General features: G+C 42.2%; 1 protein-coding gene across 1 annotated transcript in view; it reads left to right on the top strand.

Annotated features, from left to right (window-relative positions):
• The window catches only part of RSPO3 (R-spondin 3), a 62,923-nt gene that overhangs the window by 19,478 nt on the left and 21,399 nt on the right, over window positions 1-22,046 (top strand). The window contains exons 2-4 of the mRNA XM_052781145.1: window positions 16,023-16,214; window positions 17,705-17,851; window positions 20,271-20,468. Coding sequence (XP_052637105.1) covers window positions 16,023-16,214; window positions 17,705-17,851; window positions 20,271-20,468 — 537 coding nt within the window. The remainder of the gene's footprint in view (window positions 1-16,022; window positions 16,215-17,704; window positions 17,852-20,270; window positions 20,469-22,046) is intronic.

The raw sequence follows: 22,046 nt of genomic DNA, 5'->3' as shown, positions 1-22,046 counted from the left end.
CAACAATCACGATGAAAACAACTGTTTCTCAAAATTTCCTATTCTATTGCCATATGGTCAGTTACAGCATAGGCACATGCAGTTTGAGTGTGAAACTGCTGATTGAGAATAGAAGCACTTTACAGCCACTTAGCCCAGATGTGAATGCATATACCAGGATCAGCAGGAGTGGGGATCCAGCCCTACACTTCCAGAGCAGGAGCCACAGTGCAATGGGGATGAAAGAAAAGTATAAAAAGAGAGGCTATAATAATAAAGGTAATTTTTCTTCTTTTGCTCACAGCCATGCTGGCTGAGGGAATATGCTGGTTAAGGTAATGGTGTCTCCAAGTTCCATATAAGACAGCACCTTAAAATCTCCTCCCAGATGCTGGTTTGAAAAAACAAAGTGGAATGTATGCTGTAGTTAGGAAAGACAGGAACAGTGAATAACTTGGCTTGTTATTCCTTCTGCTTTTTGAAAGAGGAGAAGTATTCCATTATTCCACTCCATTTTTACATGAAACAACATTCCATCTTTACATCCTCTTTAAAATACTAATTTATTAGTGCTTTCTTAATTTCCTCTGCTATAAGGAATAAACAAACTGAGGAAGAGTCCATATTGCTGAAGAATTTTAGATACATATTTAGGTTTTAAAAAATGAAAAGGTACTGTTAATTGTCTTTTGTTTTGCCAGTAATTTCATATGAACGTTAAACTGCGTTAGACAAGTGGCTAAAACACAGGAAGAGAAAATTATGTGAAATCAAAAGGATACTTTCTTGAGATTTTCCCCTTCTCCATTCTGCACAAATATATCGTGGTAGAATCAACAAGTCTCCTACCATCTGTTTGCTTACACTGATGCCTCATCCATCAGATATGCTACATTGAAACCTCATGAGACATAAAAATCCAATTTTGTTCATAAGGCAACAATGTGGAGTTTGTTTTAAGGAAACTGAAGTTTATTTTAGTTCTGAAAACTCCTGTGAAGCAAGTAGTTCTCGAATCACAAAGAAAATATTGGATCATCACCCTATATTAAAAATATGGCATTTTTATTTGCTTTTATCCACAATTATTTAATTCTCTTTTTTTATGTCATCGGAATCAGATTGATGACCATAATACAACTCACTGCGAGTAAGAAAATGATGGTATTGCTGATGCTATCTTAAGGCAAAATGCTAACAAACGGCTGGCTCGCCAGCGTGCTCAGCCCCTAGCCAGGGGTGCAGCGGCAAGGGATGTCTGAAGGTGCCTAGCAAAAACTGTAGGACCCACTCAATGGTTGCTTTCTTGGGCACAATAATTTATGGTTAAACTACAGCATGCTTTTAGACAGATGTCTGACCTCTTATTTGAAGGATACATGGGACTGAGATTCTACTGCTTCCCCGAGACTGTTGCAATGATGTAACTACCAAGGCTTTCTGAAATTTATCTTGGATAATGCAGTTGAGACTCACTGATGCCCATTTCCAACCATTGATCATTGTATTTTTACTTCCAGTAGCAGATAGCTTTATAGCATCCAATATTTTAGGGGGAACACTTAATGACAGACTGACTTTTTTTTTTCAGAAAAAGAGGTGCTGTTGTAGAGTGCACCTGAGGCAAGGCTGGTTTTGGAGAAAACACTCCACAAAGCTAGATGCAGTTTTTACTGTGTTTTTTTTATCTCTAAGAACAGGCATGACCGAGGCTTTAATGTATCTGATCTCTGCCCTCTTCCATGCCAGTGTAACTCTTCTAGTGTTAAAATTCCACGGAGCTGTTCTTTGCTTATAAAGTCATAACAGAAGCATTGGAGCAGGGTCTACCACAGTGCTGTTCCTGCATTGTGACCGAGCAACTGTGGTCCTGACAGAACTGAAGACCATGAAGACATCCCAGTGCCACTTGCCCTCATGGCTGTGCTCCACCTGCCACCAGCAGCTCTCAGGCATTACGTAGCGTCAAGGCACTTTAAAGCTTGGGTATCTTCAGGGGAAGAAACCAGCAGTGAGATGGTGTACTGACCCTTCTGAATCCCTAGTACTGAACTATTGTTTCAGCACGGGCATTGGGATGGCTACGCCTCCTCCTTGCAACATAGAGCAGAATAAGGCTGATAGCAATCATGCTGGGTTTGCTGGTAAGAGACACAATTTCAGAGCTAGAGGTTCCCCAAATGTCTCAGTTCAGACTGGTTTTGGCAGCTGTCAAACAAGTGGTGCATTCCCTTTCTTCTCCAAACATTAGAGTTAAAGAGCTGCTGCAGTCACCTAAGAGAAAGGTAATATGACCCCTAAAGCATTTCCTTACGTCATGGAGCTGCATCTTGCTTGATTGCTATGAAGTGCCTTGAGGACCACAAGGTGAAAGGTCCTACAGAACTGCACGTATATTTGGAGTTTTAGTGTTACTGCTGCTGTTGCTATTTGATTATATTGTGTTCTTGGTGTTTTTTACTGATGGTTGAAATCACAATACGGTTTGCAATAATTATATTTATTCGCCTTTTCATATGTCCATGAAAAACTTTGTAATCATTTTCCTGGATCATTTGGCCTCCTTTTCACTTGGCTTCCCTTTGAACACCTCTTTCTAATTTTCTGTGAGAACACCTTTGTTGTACTGGCTTTTTTCCATATGGAGTGTTACATATGCTGTTGGTATGGAAAGTATTACATAGTAAACAGCAGATTTAAGCTGAAAAAGATACTTTAGAGATTAATGAACGGACTTTGAGTCTCTCCTTTTATAGGACACCAGTTTGATTCTTAATGAAATTAAAGCAACATGTTTTCCTTCCTATCAGGATATAGTTTAGTAGCCCCTTATAAAATTATTTAATAATCTCAGAGTTGAAAATCTTTATATTAAAAAAGCAATGAAATTATCATCTCTGTTGGGTCTACTGCTGAGACACAAAGAAACAGGTAACTCCAAGCTAATGGAGTTGCTAACTCCAGGCATGGTAGGAATCTTACTCCCAAATATAATGGCAGTGATTTAAAATGCATGAACATTAATTTTAAAAAGTTAATAAATTAAAGTAGTACCAAAAGCATTTCATAAGCCTTTTGAATTCACATAGCTATGCTTTTCTCTGCAGAACGAGGGAAGAGAATTTATTTTTTTAATCTTTTAAAAAAGGAGAAAAGAATAATGGCTGTGTTCTGTGGAACACCATGAAAACATAAGTCATTGTGTTGAAAATATTTGATATTTTATTTTCTCTACTACAAAATAACCTAAAAATATTGAAAAGTTAAAAAATGAAAAATAGTTTAAACTTTGAATTAGTTAACAGCTGAGAAGCTGAAGGCGTTATTTTCAAAGGTAGTATGTTAAGAGTTAGGCTTTTGCCTACTTCAGGAAGATATGTGTCTGCTCCAAGCACAAGAGCCTCTATTCAAGAATGTGTCCTTAATTTTAATCAGGTATTTAAGTCTAATTGAAGTCAAGGGGTCTGTAACACATGTGTGAAGGTAACCATATGCTGATGTACTTTTTCAAATGGGGAGAAATTTAAGCATGGGCTTACACAGTAATTGTTTGGGGTTTTTTTCAATTGGGTCTGGGTATGCAGAAAGTAGCATAAAAGGGATCAACAAACATTAAAGCTTGTTAACTTGGTGCTCAGGATAGAGGAGAAAAGGGGCCTTTTATTTCCCTGAAATTTCTGACCTTTTTTGTTATTTTTCTTCTCCTTGTTGCTCTTTGCTCACCAACCACAGCTCTCGTTTGCTGTGAACAATTCCCAAAGGGAACATTCCTCGCTGGAGTAACTTACCCAGTTCTTTTCCTTAATTTACAGCAAGTACAGCACCCCTTGCAGAATGCATAGCAGACTCTTTGGCCGCAAGCCAGTGCTAATAGCATGTTTTCCAATAATCTAATCTCTTCAGTCACAGAGCAGAAATCAGAAAGTTAAAAGAACTGGCTTCTCAACTTGTCTCAGTCCGCCTTTGAAATCTGTGCATGGAGAGGTTGTGCGAGTGACTACAATAAATTGTTACCACACTTGCACCCATGACTCAGTAGTTGTGTTCATAATAGTCTGATGTATATGAGAGAATCCCATATAAAGCAAGGTTTAATGCGGTGCCAGGAACAGAATTGCACATGAAGTCTTGCCTGTGCAAAGAAGCCAGGAATTTCGGCCAAAGCTGAGGACATACTGTAAACATCCATGAATTAAACACCTCAACACTCCTAAGAGATAGGTATCATTTCTCCTTTGCAGATGAAGAAATTGAAGCCCAAAGATGACAAGGCCAAAACTTCTAAGTTTGGCTCTAGAAGCAAAGCAGCAATCCTTTGATTGGACTCCCAAATAAATAGCTGCATTTTCAGACCTCTGACCATCTTGCATCTTCCACAGGCACTCTGAAAATCAGGTTATGTACATAGGAATGAAGCAGGAGATTAGTTGTCTCACTGGAGGCCCTGGGTTTGAAAATTTGGATGCTAATACTTTTAACTTTCCAACACTAGAAGGGGACCATAAGCAGGCAACTTCACCAACCTTCAAATCCAAGAACCCCGAGCTTTCTCCAAAAGCACGTAACCCAGTGGTGCTGTTAGCGGGGGTTCACATATAGGGAAAGACAAAGTAACTAGATGTTGAGAGTTCACCTATTGCTTTTATTTTCTTCCACACCGTTTGTTTCTTTTTTATCTGTACTGGACTGTTTATATGTTTGCTTTGGGGGTGAGGAACCAATGCCATCGCGATCATTTTTCCTCATTTCTAACATTATGCAGACCTCTGGTGGTCTACAGATTACAGCTTGATAACCAGGTCCATCACTCTACCCCAGGACAGCATTCCCTATATGTACAATTTTGCTTGCTGTCACCGGGGACATGTCCTTGTGGGGAACTGCTACCTCTCTGTGACAGCAAATTGCTTGGCTTGCTTCATGCAACTCTGTGAGGTCAAGGATTCAGTTATGAAGGATGTTTGCATGCTAGGGCACAGTTCGACCTTTCCTTTCACTTATTCCATTTTGGCATCTGCTTGTGTCATTTTTTTATCACAATTTTTTGCTGCAGCAGCCCGGCATTTGGAGTGGTGTTGTTGCGGTCATCTCATATCCGAGCCCTGTCTCATGGCAGCCCAACGTGGTGCCGCAAGCCACTAGCCACCAGTTAAGCTGCCAAATATTCATCATATTGGATGCTTTAAAAATAACTGCTGTGATTTCATGTTTTTCTAATATCTAGGGGATGTTTGGTTTTCACCGAAGCCTAACTAATTGTTGGTATAGCTTATATTAGATGGTTCTATTTGCAGTAACGGGTTCTATTTCTATCGTTTATTCTGCATCAGCTTAATTTCATTATTTTACAGCATGACAAAACAGAACTGAACAGTCCTCTTCCTCATTATTGTAGTTATTAGAAAAATGTTCTTCAACGGAGCACTGTTGCAAAGTGCCAAGGATACTTTGCAAGCTGGCTAAGGCATGCGACACCCGACAAAGCAGCTCTCTCAGGCCACGAAACAGCAAATGGATCATTTTGTTGTGCAGCAGATTGGGTAGGAAGAGGTGTCTCACAAATTTGTACTTGCACGTGTAGTGTAAGGTTAAACATGTGCCCTCAGGAAGCTGCTGTGATCCAGCCTAAATTATGTGACTCCTACTATTGTTATTGGTGAAATACCTTAGCAAAAGTATATTTTTAAGACCACTTGTTCAATTGTGAATAAAAAGTGTCAGATATCACTTTGGATGTGCAACAGTAAAATTAAATAATATATCAGACAAATAAAAATCAGTCATCCCTAAAAGTTATAATTTATAGATTAACCATGAATCTTTCCAAATGTTTTTGTCTTCAGGTTAGGTTAAACCGGTTTTAAAGACACATAAGGTGCTTTTTTTCTTTTTTTTTTGCTGTTGTAGAAAAACATTAAAGTGGATTCAAAACCTTTGGCTTTACAGTTCTTACTATAAAATGTTTAATAACACTCATAACATTAACCTTAAATTTCCTAGCTATTTAATTCTTGGGTTTCTACACAATTATGTAACTTTCTTTTTGTTTGTTTTTCTTTACCTAGTATTGTCAATAGGTGGCCTCAGTTTATTTATTTTTTTACTTTAGAATTTCTTTTTTCTTTTAAATTGAAGTTCTAGACATTTTTTGTAAAAAAGCTTTGACATAATTTTGTCAATTTTTTTTTTTCAAATAACTGAAACCAAGTATTCCCAACAAAGTGAAACAGATTATCTTTTAACCTTTTGTGGAATATTTCATAAATTTTTGCATTTTATGGCAATTTGGCATGCATCCCACTTTTGAAAATCCTTACGAAGTAGCATTCCCGTCATGCCCTATAGGTGTGATCCTTATGGACAGAAATCAGAGCAGAGCAAAACAGTCATAGGGACCTTTAATCAATTAAACTGATTTCCCAGTTGCTGCACATCCTCTCCAGGGCATCCTCAAGAGGCTGGAGCAGCCTGGCAGCTTTCAGCCTTAGATTGCAAGGGAGGTGGTGGCCATGGGGCTCCTCTTGGTGGGAAGAGTGTGGGTGAAAGCGGGTAAGAGGGAACCCGCCTTCATCCAGCATTGACCCAGCATCCGCGTTGGGTGTCTTCTATGCCGGAGGTGGCAGCAAGGGGACAACGGGGCGGTTTGGCCTCTGCCTGGACCTCTTAGTGCCACTAATGCACACCATAGGATTGCTGCAGGCAAACTAGGTTTAGAGGGAAAGCTGTGATCGACTGGCTTGCTGACTGCTGAGGTCATAACTGAAATGATTCTATGATTCTATGATTCTATGATTCTATAATGGCGCTGCCTGCCATTTATCTGCGCGGCTGCATGGAGCTCGCCCCGTCTGTGCAATCACTGGCTACAACAGTCACTAACAACCCCACGCAGTCTGCAACTTCTATTTTCAAATACAGCCTGTGCATAAGCTTTCAATTAATATAACTATCTGGAAAGTTTGATGCGTCAGCGTTATACTGTTAATTGGTTTTGGGGTAAAGAACGTACTTTTACAGATGTTACATTAAAAAAAAAACAACCCCAAGCAGTTTTAATTCATTTTAATTCATTTTCTCTTGCAATCAGCTGAGCTAATTGGAGCACAAATCCTCAGAGAAGTGGTGGTACCCCACCACATGAAAAATTAACTGTATCCCTGCTTAAGTACAAAATGGACGATAGCCTTGATTTCATCACCAGCACCCCAATAATTCAGCTCAAATACTTCCTAGCATGGTTTTAGCTCGACTGTAAACTGCCTGCTGTGTATCGCTGCAGCAATGTTAGATGTGTTACGGTTTTGGGGAAGTGAATGATGCTTGGTGCGAGCGCTAAATTTCTTTCATGTGGGTCAGCATGTGAGGCAGCGAAGCTGGTTGGGAGGGGAAGGCTCAGACTTCAAAGGGAGGGCAGCGCACAGAAGGGGTGATGAAACAAGCCCTAACTACGTGCCATTCATAGTTACTTCACAAGAAGAGCCAGGCGCGCGGAGCTGTTGAACTGAGTCAGTTTCTCAAGAATCAGATGCCTACTTAAATCTTGGTCGTCCTATTACTTAACTCCAATCGAAACAGGCCATCCAATCTCACTGCCCTCTAAAAATCAGATAACTGTACTCCAAACTATGGACTACCCTAAAGTCGATTAACAAATAAGTGAAATCCTCACCCCTGTCTCTTCGCAGGACTTTTGCCATTGGCTTTGGTGGGCCAGGACTTCTGTCAGTGAGTCCAAGCTGACTGGTGATGAAGCCTCTTGTCTGTTTTCCATCAGAGTTGAATTCAATTTCATATCATACTGTTCACGCTTTGCTCTCAAAAAACTTTGACTTCTTTTTTTTAGACTGGCATGGGTCCCAGTGGCATGAGGGAAAGGTGAAAATAGTTGGGTCATCATTTGCTGAGAGTTGATGGCATATTCGTCACTGCACAGCACTACCGCAGAGAAGCAGTCACTATGACTAGTATTTTAATCATTAATTTAAACCTGGAATTTTGGACAGTATTTTGTGTCACTGACAGATGCATGGTCCAGTCAGCCTGGAGAATTTAGCCTTTTTCCTTTACGAAAATTTGAGATCAGAGTTTCTCCTTGTTACAAATAGTAGAAAATAATTTTTAGAGACCTTCCAGCACTGTGATACTCCTTAGTATCGATACTCTGAGTTCAAATCTTGATGTGACACTTGCATTTAAAGAGACAGGTTATGCTTCAATGTTTGCAGGCATCAGTCCAGAACAGTTCCACTGCAAACAACATACTTTGGGCTTTTAGTTAGCTTCAGTATGGTATGAATTTAATCATCACACAGAAAAAATTATTTTATTCAGTACAAACTTTTGATCAGTTCCATTTAGGAAAATATACAAAATTGAGAGGATATTAAATAATTGACCAAAGGCACATCTGAACAATGCCAAGGCAGTGGGCTGGCTTGCTGTCTGGCTTATTAATTTTTTAACGCTGTAAACATGGTAGTAGAAAATCATAGCTTCAACACGGGATTATAGGCTTTTGCTGTCTAAACCCTTCTCCCTAGTCCCCAGCATGGAAAGTAAAATCTGTTACATCCTGCTGTTCTTTCTGTGGTTTCTGAAACAAAACTTTGAGAGAAAAACTCTAGTCTCAAAAGACCCTGTGGGAAACAAGAAACTTGCAAATGCTACTGTAGTTGTGTAATGTTGACAGTATGAGCTGAGTGATCCTTATACAGCTTGGAAGTACACAAGCATCTGTGTAATACACAACAATAAAAGTCTCCAGTATGTTAAAGGAACAAAACAGGAGAAGCAAATGGGGGGGGGGGGGGGGGGGGGAGGCAGGCTCTGCTGCCACCAGGACAACCTGAGCATCAATGAGCTTTGTTAGAAATACATAAACGACAGATGGAACGCTGGCATCAAGCAGAAAATCAAGCAGAAAGACTGCATACTTCAAAGAATGAGCATGTGCAATATACAGCTGTGCTTTTTTACTTGATGGAAGTATGCGTCTGTTGTCGGGAAAAGATTGGGGAGTCATGGGAGTCACAGTGATGTTGACTACTTTGTTTTTAGAGTTCTGTGTGCATATGAACAGAGTAAAATCAACTGGGGATCTTCATGACGGCATCTTGCAGGATTAGAGTATTAAAATAATCTAAACATATGTGCATCAAATATATCCTCTTTCCAAAACTCAGGCCTCCTTTTTTCATCTCAGCACAGATGCTTTATTTGCAAGTAGCTGAGGCTGACAAGTGTCATGACACGTTGACTATACAACTATTAGGTTGCTACTCTTTATAGATCCCATACTTTTGCTTCTAGAACAGGTCTTCCTATCTAGACAATAAGGAGGAGATAATGTAATTCAGCTTTCCATTTTTAGAGAAGATTCACAATGTATAGTCTTGATGGCTGGATATTTGGAAACAAATACAGCTGACTCTAAAAGTAAGATCTGTAGTTGCTTATAGGATTTAGAACTTGATGTGAGAACATATTGCATGACCTGGTCCTACCTTTACCATCACTACCAGAGTGCTTAAGGCAACTTGCCTCAGGGATCCTCTTTGGTTCCTATACTGGTTAAACTTCCTGGATCCCTGAATTTTGGTGGTGCTCCATAGTACGTGGGAAAAAAAAGTCAATTTCCCTTCTCTCTCCATGAAAAGAATTTTTCAGTTTATTTACAAAACTCTCTGGAATGAGAAGGAGCCATTTGTGGTTGCTGTGGCTGATTTCTGTTGTGCTGAAGATGCTAGGAGACTGCATAAAACTCTGCACCCCTGGTGAGATTTTTCAGCCCGTTGATGCTCTTTCTAACCAAATTCAGGGGAAATGTGTTCTGGCAGCCAGTATACTTAATTTCCAGGATCACTTTGCCAGACATGTGTTTAATAATGATGAGGCATTCCCCAGTGAGATCTTGGCCATTTGGGCTGAGGGCCTCCTTGCTCGTAGACACCACTACAAAACGGTTACGGATACTCCCTGAGACTGGGACAGTCCCATACTCGTGTTTCTGTTGCTCTTTAGAACCGTTGACACTTGGTGACCAAAATAGGTTGGTTTCTTTTCCCTCAGATGGGAAGTGCCTCTTGAGGAGGAAGATATTTTGTCAAGCCAGGTAGATGTTTGAGGAAACTTTTTTTCAGTCCTTATGGGATCTTTTTCCTTCAAAACATAGGAGGACACTTGAGGATCTTCTTTGTTATGTGTTTTGTACCATAGAAGGCAGTAATGCTCTGAAGTAAAATTGAAGTCAGGCAAATCTCTGGAGGAGTTGCCATCCTCTTAGAAAGAAACCTTTAAGTATTTGTGAAGCACAAATCACAAAAAGAAACAGAAGAGGTAAAGCCTTTAACAGTTGACTTTTAGACTGTTTTTTCCTCTTCGGTCCTTTTGCAGCTGCCTCTCCTTTCAAGGCCGCCTCAGACTCCTGTAGATCCAGGGGAGGCTGGACAGAGAGTCCACATTCCTCAGCTATCACTACTGGTTTGGTTGCATCCCAGAAAACTTATGGCCAATCCAATGTAGCAATTGCCACATCTGGGTCTATCTTCCCCGCAGAGCCCAGCTGCTGTCCCATCCCGACACATCAAGTCCCTTCCCTCCCTGTGGGTGATTTAAGGCCAAGCGATCAAGCAGAGCTTAGCCTGCAAGATTGAGCTCAGGTTTCACCTTGGCTCAGGCTGGCAATCTATTTAGCAGTGATAATACAGACTTATCAAACCCATGTGTACATGCTCTCCCCGTGCTGTCCCACCACTCGTGGGCTTTCTCCTTGCTCTGCACTGCATGTTGCCTACACGTTGGTTCAGTGTTCTTGCCCCGCCATTGTCTGTTCCGCTTCTAACGCATTTCCACACAGAGAAACGCTGTCCAAGAAAGAGTCTGAGGAAATACGCTGTGGTTTGCAAACTGAATTCCTTAATGACTTTCTCATTAGAAGAGCTCACTGCCAAATGTTGTTTGTGTTTGCCTAAAGGACGGTCCGCATGATTAAGAGTAGCTCTGCTTTACATGAAGTATTGTTTTCAGGCCACTGCCACAGGCAGCTACTTCGTACTAGGCGAGAGACAGAGAAATGAACACCAGTGAATGCACGGAGAGATCAAGCGACGAGAAAAACCGTGATATCCCGTCCCAAATTCCCCCCCAGCGCAAGGGCTGGTGCCTGTGTGGATGGCGCATGGTGGGTAAAGCCGAGGCAGGTCCTGGGTCTCGCGGCAAGGGGCAGCCCAACTGGGGAGGCCAAATTCCAGAGCAGTTCTGCTGTGAAAATATTTCCTGTGAGAACGCACAAGCCCGAGAAACCAGGAGTAGCAGCAGCTCTCTAACAGGCATGGATTTCATTTGTCTAGCACATCCATTTCAAGAGCGAGCCTCTAAACGGACATCTTGTCATTGAAGATTGGTGATGAGACAGTGCACCTCAGCTGCGGCAAACGGGCAAAGAATATTCTTCTACCTTGAGCTTTTCCTCTGGCTGTCAGAACACACGCCCACCTGGATTCCTCCTGCATTTTCTTATTTTTGTTTTTTGATCCCATAAATTTTAATCTCTATATAAAGTAAAGCTGATTGATAGAAAATTTTCATTGCAAAGGTTTTAGAATTTATTTATTGCATGCCATCAAAATCTCCTATCGTCCCATCATTGAAAGTTCAGACTCAAATTCAGCTCCTTGTCCCTAACTTTCTATTTTTAACAGAGAGACCACAACTCATTGTTTCCAGAGCAGGGCTTTGGAAAATATTCTGAGAAAGGAAAATCCCCAGTGATTTCATTTGCTAATGAGGCTTAAAACTAATATCTGGACAAACAGCTTGCACAAAAAAAGGCCTCCAAGCCAAAAAGGGCTTAAAGCCAGGCAGGGGAAGAGAACAGTTCAAGATTAACTTAGTGTCTTCTCTGATCTCCAGTATTTAGGTTTTATAAAAGGAAAAATGGAGGGATGGATTCTGGACCTAAAGCCAGTCACGCACCTGCACACACATACTTTGTACCTGATGAGTCAGCAGGCCTGGCTGACACTCGTGTAAGAGATGGGGAAGAACTTCTCTGTGGGTCTCTGTGCTCCCACCACTTGCTTTTGACCATTGCTGTGTTGTATTTTCCATCCTTGAGAGTCTAGGATTTCGCTGTGCTCAAAGAGTGTTTGAATACAAGAGGGCAGACTGCTTGATGGCTAGTAGGGCCATCTCTAACGGCAGACACTGCTCCTAACAGCCCATGCATAGAATACTTTATCCTCATCGAAGTCAGTTCTGAGGGTTGTGGAGAATTTTTTATATTTCATTTTATTTGTCTTATAATGGAGCAGGTTGCACCAAAGACCAAGTGGTTACAAGAAAGAGCATTTCTTGGACCTATTTGCAATGCTAAAGCCCAGACCTCCTGGTTCTGCAGCCAGTGCCTAACCCACGAGACCACAGGGCCTGCCCCTCTGCCAAGAGACTGGACCTCTCTTTGTCTCTCTTACCACATCTAAAACTTGGGGCTAACAGGAGTGGTCTGTGCTCTCCTAGTGCTTTTTCACCCATAGACTTCAAAGCGTTTCTTAAAGTGGATATACATTACTTACCCATTTCTACTGTTGACCCAAGTTTAGAAATTTGAAGCAATGCTTACACGGGGTGTACCGTGGCCAGATTTCACCAGATGGCTTTTATGTTCCCAGCTTGTTGCGGCACATCACTTAAAACTCTGAGCTCACAGTGTCTGATATGGGAGAAAAAAAGAGGTAAAACTTCTGGTTGCTTCCTCATGGTTATGGCGTGCAGTTGCTGAAGCGCTTGAGATCTGCAGGCGCTAACTAACCTTGCTGCAATGAGAGAGGAATAGTAAGGGCCAGTTCTGTACCCAGCAGTGATAAGTTCCCTCTCTGTGGCAGAGAGATGTTTCAGAGCCTGAGTTTGCCCCATTTCCTTCTGGAATCCCTTCTACCCCACTTGGCCTCTGCAGGAAGGGAGGGACCAGCCCCTTCGTGGCAGGGATCAGACAAGTGCCTGGATCTGAACCAGAGAGGGAGGAGGCTGAGAGGTAACGAGAATGAGATCTTCAGCTGGAGTTTGGAGATGCCGTATTTCAAACATGCTATCTCATTTTCTAGACACAAATATTTTTCCTCCACCATTTATTTTCTCCCAGGTTCAATGACAAAGCCCAGTGCTGTGCTCTCAAGAAGCACCAATTTCTGGAGCACTCGGCTGTCCCTGCTTTTGCTTCTTGCCTGAGCCGGAATAAGGGTCTACCGAGCATTCAGAACAAGCACAATGAGGGACAGTTTCATTACACAGATACAGGGCTCAAAGAAATGCCAGGCACAATAGGGGACAATCAAAAAAGGATCCTTGTAATAGCTTCTAAGAGAAAAAATGTCTTTCTTCATTTAAAAAGTCAATTCTGACTTTTCAATAAGGCTTTTGCTCTATGCATTTCCAAGAATAGGAGCTTGTTTTGCTTCACACATTGAGTTATAACATGGCATTAAATCAGCCTTCAAATGGAGCTTGACTTACATATTTTAACTTATTCCTTGCTCCGTAATACTGACAATATGATTCTCCTTTCGGAACTACAGGCTTTCTTTTTTTGCCGAGTTATTCGTATGAAATGTATCTGGGATGCATGAAATGAGGCAGAAATTATGAAAATGGCTAGGAGTACACTTTATTTTATACTTAATACTTCTAGAGTTAAAAGGGAGATGGAAATTGGCCATGTAATGGATCTTAGCTATAGAGAATTATCATCTTTCAGTAATGAAGTATTGCCTGTCTCAAGGGCTCGCACACACAGCTTGACCTCAGAGCAGTTGCATATAATGTTTTCTCTGTCAAGAGAATCTATTCATAATGACGTGTCACAGGTGCTCACACATAATATGTTTCCCGTCAAAAGGGATCATCCATATTTTATATAGCAGCTTTGATGACAATTATTTTGTACTTCAGCTGCTTTTTCTTCCCTCTGTCAGACTTAATGAAGGAAAGTCATGGATAGTTTTTAAATAATGTCAGCTTCTTAGATCACATTACTGCATCTGCCTTTGAAAGCAGCTTCATACAAGAGCCACAAGACAGGGGAGAGACAGACAAGGACATTTTAATTTACTTAACTTTAAAAAGAAAGCCAATTTTTCAGGCTTTTAATTTCAAAGTCAATATACTCTGTATCTTTGGAATCTTCTCAGAAAAAAATATGTTATACTTATTGAGCACTCAGCATTTTGAGGTTCTAGTGAAAGCAAGTCTGATAACTGAATTGGGGCTGCAGCTTCTCAATACGCAGAATGCCATTTATTCTCATAGTAGTGGTGTGTCTTGGTAGTAAAACCACTTTCCTCCAGGTTGTTCTACAAAGCGAGTGCCACTGGGGGCACAGAGAATTGGGTTCTTACATCCTCATTGAAATCGTTTGTCCGCAGCAGGGCCAAAGTTTGCTCTTCTCCTGTGTGGTCAGCCCTGCTGAGAGGAACAACCCTCCTTCCTCATTCTGTTAATGAAAGAGCAAAAGTGAACTTGAACTCCCTTTGAGGTTTCTCAGATTGTGGGACTGGTCATCAAAACCTCAGAGCATAGAGGAGTGCTTTTCCCATTCACGGGCCATGTCTTTTCTGCCAAAACTGTAAGCGAGCAAAGTACAGAGGTATTCCTGAACTTCCCTGCCACCAGGCAAACTCCCCTCAGCTAGCGGAGAGTGGTGGCTTTCAACCTGTAAGCCATGGAGTCATATGGGCTTCTGGTCTGCCTCCAAGGGATCTACAGAAAGGAGCTGACAAAAGCAAGCTCACTGTGTATGCAAGCTATTTAGCAGTGTCTGCAGACAAAAATAGAATCAAAACACTAAAATAGGCAATCAAAGTATGGCACGTGCGTATTTATAAAATTATCACTGGCCTAAGGAGAAGGCAGAACAAGAAGCCACTAGTATTTACAAATAGGATTTACAAATGTGAACAAGGACTGGATTTCTCTTACAGATGAAATATAACCAGACATCTCAGGCTGAGAGATGAAAGCTTACACTCAGAAAAATGCCTGGGTCTTTCACACAAGAGAAGGCCAAAAAACAGGGGACACAGGGTCTGGAGTTATTTGATGCTTAATTATTTTTCAGATCCAACTCCTATTTAAGAATGCAACCAAGAAGGAAGTAAAAGTAGGTAACAACTCCTAAAGTACAGGAAGAGGCAAAACATCATTCTCCACCACTGAGAAGTAATACACTGATTAATGTCTGCTACTGAAAAGATAGTCTGCAATAGCATCCTCTTTTCTGCTACCTCCAAGCCCCTAAAGAAGAACTGAATAGTCTTAAGCAGTGAGTGTAATAAGTTTTCCCTTCCTTGTCTGAAGAATTAGAACAATTCAATTGAAAGGCAAATATAATCCTACCTATGCTCCATGCTGGGTCTGGAGCAGGGTAAATGCCACAGTTAAGTCTGAACATCAGGTTGTAATTGTTAGAGATTAAAAACATGCCAGGGAGAACATTCCAGGGAAAGAAGGAGGGTGAGAAGGATGGCTCTCCTCTGTCTTTTTATTAAGGCAAATTAGCATCAGATCTTACCAGGGCATATTCCTGCACAGCAGAACTCAATCAAATGGCATTTAGTCAATGAAGGAAATTATACACTAGGTTGATTTTTAATGATCCAGCTAGGAAAAGCAAAGATAGGTGAACATGTATTTATCTGCTGAGCCAAGTGCATACAAGGCAGAAAACCACTGAAAATAACTAGAAGAAAAATAACTGTTCTCTAGGATGCTGCTGTTCCATAAAATCTATTTCAACTATAATTTGCTGTTAGCTATTTCTGCAAGATGTGAGCACATCAGCTGAGCTTCTCATTTTTATGCAGATGAAATAATCGCTGAAATGAAATGTCAGGTCATAAGAGACACAAGAAAAAATGAAGCAATCTTTAAGAGCTGTCAGAGAGGTGGATGGTCCACCCTTCCAAGTACAGAGGAGCCATTATTTCATGGTCTTGTCTAATATCTTGTTCTCTCACTGTTTTTGTTCTTTTTTTTAATGCTTGTCTTCTCAGTGCATCCTAATGTGAGCCAGGGTTGCCAAGGAGGGTGTGCTACATGTTCTGACTACAACGGATGCCTGTCATGTAAGCCCAGGCTCTTTTTTGTTCTGGAGAGGATTGGCATGAAACAGATTGGAGTATGTCTTTCCTCGTGTCCAAGCGGATACTATGGGACACGGTATCCCGACATTAATAAGTGCGCAAGTAAGTGCTGGGGAAAGGGGAAGCGCATGGATTTGTTTGTTCTCTCTTGAATGCTGTGTTCCCTTAGGAGTCAAGCCAACAGCGAAGCAGATGGACAGGCCATGTCTTTCTTTGCTCAGTTCTCTTATAGTAGCGCAGTAAATATTAGCCCGAGCAAGAAGTTAAGGCGAAAGATTACGAAACGGCCTAAAGCTCAGGGATCCCAGCTCTGCATGAATGACTGCCTAGGACCCAGGCGGTGGTCTCCTCCTCTACACCCCCATGTGAAAGGCAAGCGCCGGGGGGCACCAGGCACTGCCCTCCAGCAGCAAGAGGGAGCGGCAGCAGCTCCGAAGAGCGGCGGCCGAGGGACGCTGAATCTCGGTGGCTGGAACCGTTTAACCCGCTGCCCTTACCCTCCTCACCCCTGCGACAACGAGAGAAGATGGCAGGTGGCATTCTTTGGAGATGGGGTTTGCCCTGGTCTCTTGATAGCTTGCCTCACCCTCAGTGTAGCTCTCTCGATGCCTGTAGCAGCTGGCCAGGTTTCAGCCTGATTTGGGGGAAGTTACTGATTCCTGTTGCCTCCAGGCTGGGAGACAGAGAACCCAACTCTATTCTTTACCGCTCAGGCCACATTTTGACCCCACTATGTATTTTGAACCATAAATGAACTGGAAAAGATCACAATGTCCTCCCCACTCCTCTTTTTGTTGTTGAATTCACTGTGTTTAATCCCGCAGGTGATATAAAAACATAAGAGCGACGGCCAAGCAACTCTCCCAGTTTCTACCTGGTAATAAAAGTTATTTAATGAATGGACCCCAGAGTAAAGTCTTACAGAGTAACTTGACACTGTAAAGTATTTGCTCACTTTTTAGCAGTGTGTGGCCTTGCATATCAGACATGGTCTGTGCCATACACAAGTTTTTATGTATTTCATTTAAAAATATCTGAGAACTGGGAAATATACCACTAATGCCAATTTGGGTAGTCATGTAGAGAATTCATGAAATACTACAGGACCTCTGATGGAACATCAGGGAGTCATTTAAAAAAAGAAAAAGATCTTGATGCAAAACAGTCTTAAGCAGATTCTAAATTCTGGCATATTTTTATTTCTCCTGGATGAATGGAGATAGATAGTGTGGAACTGGCCCAGTACCTGTGCCCTTTGGGGTTAATTAGTACCTATGCTGAGTCAGTGTAGGGCAGAAGCAGTATATTGTTATTCTGCTGTGCTGTGCTCTGTCTTCTGTCTGCATAGGTCTGCAAGAAGACAAGCAGTGTGAGGCCATTCAGCGTCAGGCCATCCCTATTAAATCCTCACTCATGCCAAGGTCACTTGTGGCTGGCCTTACTGTGTGTACAGGCCACGAAGATCTAAATATAATTTGCTTCCTTTGAAGATTGTTTAACATTGCTAGAATTGCGTGATTCTGGTATATGTGAAAGAGCCCATGGCGTTTTGTGGCAAAGAGCGACAACATTGTTTACTGTTTGCATTTCAGAATGTAAAGCTGACTGTGATACCTGCTTCACCAGAAACTTCTGCACAAAGTGTAAAAGTGGGTTTTACTTATACAGTGGAAAGTGCCTTGAAAAGTGCCCTGATGGGCTGGAAGCCAACAATCACACAATGGAGTGCACTAGCATCGGTAAGTCCGGTCCTCCTGTGTCCTGCCCGGTTTTCTCACAGGGGATGGGGGATCTAAGGAGAGCATGAGTTGCAAGATCGGTTACACCATGAGGGAAGTGTAACTTAACATGGAAATGTTCTGCATCACAAAATGTATTCCCCAGCACAATAAAGTCAAGGTATTTCCCAAGTCTGCCATTTTATAAGAGGCACAAGCTCTGTTGTGCCCCACAAACACAGCCTTGACGCTAAGGGCAATTCTGCCTCGGGAAGTACCGCCTGTTTGGTCTGCCCTGAGGTAGAATGACATCCATCTCTTACTTGCTCTGTTACAGTGTTATGCAGCACAGCTAACATCAAAGGTTCAAAAATCCTGAGCCAGACCCTACATGTAGTTGAGAGATTAAAATACTAACTGCTTTGCTTTAGCTCCCTTGTACTACCTGAGCCTTCAAAGCATGTGTGTGTCAACATTTTGAACCTTACCTTCACAAAGGTGAAGGCTAGAAACTAAAACACTAAGGAAAAAAAAAAAGCGCCCCCCACCCCCAAACCCCCAAACTCCCAAATGGTATATATGCTTAATCACCTGACTCCAGAAACTGAGGATTAAAATAAAACACCAAAGAGCGTGGCACTGTCACTGAAGGAATGAGATTGGCAACACTGGTCCTGTGACTCACTGGCTGCAGAGAAGAGACCTGCTTTTGTACCTCTCCAGCCTCTGACTCATAAGCTCCAATTATTCAAGCTGGGGCGATTTTGGAGGTCACCACACCTAACTGTCTGCTCCATCCCTCTGCCACCCCTCCAGCTGAAAGCAGAACGAGTGATATATTTGCCTCTGGGCTGCTGCAGTTGACATCCCCTGCCATGGGCACGCCGAAGCTGCGGCAAGGTTCAGCTTATTTTAGTCCGCCGGCTGCGAATTGTGGTGGCTGAGGGCTGTGAACTGCGGTGGAAGCCGTAACCTCTTCAGCCACCAGCAACCAGGGAGCACTTAGGCACAGTCTGGCCATGATGGAAATCTCCTCCCCCACGGTATCATGCACATAGCTCTCCTTGGCATCACGTTTTTTGGAGGGGGAAGTAACACAGGAATAAAAATAGTGTACGGTAGTTTGGCATTTTCCTTCTCAAATGTATATTAGTTCAGGTGGTAGTGATGGTTTTTATGGTTTTATTTTCAAGCAAAGACTTTCATCTTTGAAAGAAATTCAAGGGATCGTTTTTGTTTCTTGATGGCTGTTTCCAAGTGCTGTAGACTTAGCTGCTTTAACAATGAGTCAGTCTCAACTAGGAAAAGCCATTTAAAGCTACGGAGGAAAAACAGAACCTTTTTGTGCACGTGAAGGCCAATTATTTTAACAGGAGGGCTCCAGTGTAATATGAAAAACAAAACGACCCACATGACAATTTGCTGGAGAAAGGCTCAGAGATTGCCTGAGATCAGCTATATTTTTAGGTTTTGAAAAATTGGAAGTAAATTCTGGAGCTGGAAAAATGTCGACTTACAAATTCCTCCTTATAGAAGGGCTGGAAGTCTTTCCTCCTTCAGTGGTGGTTTATAGTCTTAAGCACACATGTGAACATAAAGTAAATATAAATGTTTACTATTTTTTATCAAGAGAAGGATACTGAGGAGATGGCACCAAAGAAGGATAGTTATTAAGAGCACGTTGTCAAGCTTCCAAGGTTACTCCCATTTTTGTCTACACTGTTTGGACAGGTGTCCAGCTGCACACCTTTTGAGTTCCCAATAGTACAGGACGCGCATTCAGATCACTGTGGTTTAGAAACTGTAACCTGCACTTTTCTGAAAAGCTTGCACCCCCCTGCCCCGCCAACCCAAATTCTCTTCTGCTTTGCCTGCTTACAGCTTGTATATGCTACAGATGATGGCTCTTTCACTACTTAAGCTGAAAACTAAGCAGCAGATCACCAAAGATACTTGATTGTTAATGTAATGCCTTTTGATATCAGTTGGTCCTTTATCACTCTATTGATTTCCAAATTCAATACCTTTGAGACCAGTTGCAGCAGCTTGACCCAATGACTTCACTCTCCTTTCACATAGGGATGACCAAAGTTTAATTCCACTGAAGCTACAAGGATTTATACCTCCAGAAAACCAAAGCAACCTTAGAACAAGCCCCGGTAACTGATTCCATTGAGACCAATTGCGTTGTTGTTGCCCCATTTCAGGAATGGAATTATGAAACAGCGAGTACAAAATAGTAACTGACATAATTATTTGACATTTTTTGTGCAGTATATCCTCAGCAGTCCAATTTCTGTCAATTCACTGCTGCAAATCCTGATTAATTGCATTAATTTTTGCCACCTTTTGGCTGATGCAGAATGAAATTAATGTACCATATGCATTGTGTATACAAAAAGATATTGGCCAGGCTCAGCTTGTCCTATGTTTGTTGCAGTGCACTGTGAAGCTAGTGAGTGGAGTCCATGGAGCCCTTGCACAAAGAAAGGAAAAACATGTGGTTTCAAAAGAGGAAATGAAGTAAGGGTCAGAGAGATCGTACAGCATCCGTCAGCAAGGGGCAATCCTTGCCCAGCTACAAGCGAGAGCAGAAAATGTATTGTACAGAGAAAGAGATGTCAGAAGGAAGGAAAAGGTACCATGTTATCATCATCATAATATGAGATTGGTATTGTGCTTGTTTAATAACTTGCATCTGAATTCCCAGGCCTCGATTGCAGGCTTCACCAAAGCTCCCATTGATGTGGTGTTCTTTGGGCTGCAGACAACTGTGCCCTTGCATGGAGTAAATAAAGTCCTAACGCTGCTCAAAAAATGTGCTTTGTGTGATCTAGAGAGGACAGGGTGGGCTGGATGGGAAGGCACATTGTCTCTCAGTTCTGCTGAAAGAGCTGCCAAGATGAGGGGTTGCATGTGGAGATCAGAACAAAAAGATCCATCGTAAAACATGTCATGATGGGAGTTGTTTGTTGGGTATCAGGCAGCCAAGTTTCATGGTTCAACCATGGGATTCCTCCAAACCGATTCCTATTTCGTGCTTCCCTACAGGTAAGACCATAACTCTTGCAATTGCAGCACTGTGGCCTCTCTCCCACCCTGAACTCTTTCTACTAGCTCTGGCTGAACAACGTGGCCTGATCCTGCCATCTGCATCTGGCTCATGGAGTCCCAGTGTGGGAGAAAGGCCACAACACTGCGTGGCAGCCAAGGGAAACTCCACTTGGTTTCACCCAACAAGCAAGAGTGCCAGCAGAACCACCCCTCCACGCGAGCCAGCTTGTTGGACTTATTCCCCATCACGGCACCTAGTGAATGACATCCCACATGTTAAGAATGCGAGATGCTTAAGAAGTCTGTGAAATAATAATTTTTACCAATTCCACCCAGTAAAGATTGTTGTTCCATTGTTCCCTTTTCTGCCCGTCTTGCAGCAGGGAAGTTACTTCCTCTGCCCCCGGTGCAGTTACTCTGGTTGGCACAGGAGTGTCAATGGAATATTTCCTTTTCCCCATCCCTCCCATTTTCCCCATCCTTCCCATTTCCCCATCTCTTCTATTTCCCCCTTCCCTCCCAACTCAAAAGCAAGGTTTCACCCCTTTTGAGGATGAGTGGAACACATGGAGCAGCTGCCCCCCTGTGTAAACATCTGTGAGCCAGCATGAGCTGCTGGTACCAAGTAGTAACCTACTGTTTCCTTGTTAAATGATCGCTAGGGTTGCTGGAGATATTACTTAGAGAAACATTAAAGGGGTTTGGAGCTTGTAATCCTTTTTGAAGGTTGGCTGGTTCCCATGAGAAAGGAAATAACATTAGAAGGAGGATCTTATGAACCAGATAGCTACAGGTGCCTCCCCCTCACCTAAGAACTGGTTAGATCTACTGATTTATGGGAACCTATGGGGTAGATGTCACCTCCTCTTCCTTGTGTCAGGCAATGCCTTCAAGAGGTAGAGAGGTGTATCTGCCTCAGGGGAGCAGCCAAGGCAAGCTATTTCCAGATTCCCTTATCTAGGTCCAAAATGTCCATGCTTGCTTCTGCTCCTGCACAGTGCCACAACTTGAAGCACAGCCTCTCATTAGCCCACTGTAACTTGGGGAAGAGTCCTTGGGTTTGTATTGTACCAAAGCTTATTTTGCCAGAGCTGAAAATATAGGGCTGAACTGCAGTTTTGGAACAGTGAAACTATTTTTTTTTGAGGTGATAATGATGTTG

The sequence above is a fragment of the Harpia harpyja genome, chromosome 3, assembly GCF_026419915.1.
Source record: "Harpia harpyja isolate bHarHar1 chromosome 3, bHarHar1 primary haplotype, whole genome shotgun sequence".
NCBI classification, from domain to species: domain Eukaryota; kingdom Metazoa; phylum Chordata; class Aves; order Accipitriformes; family Accipitridae; genus Harpia; species Harpia harpyja.
The sequence above is the reverse complement of the archived record's forward strand: the minus strand, read 5'-3'. Positions and strand labels throughout refer to the sequence as shown.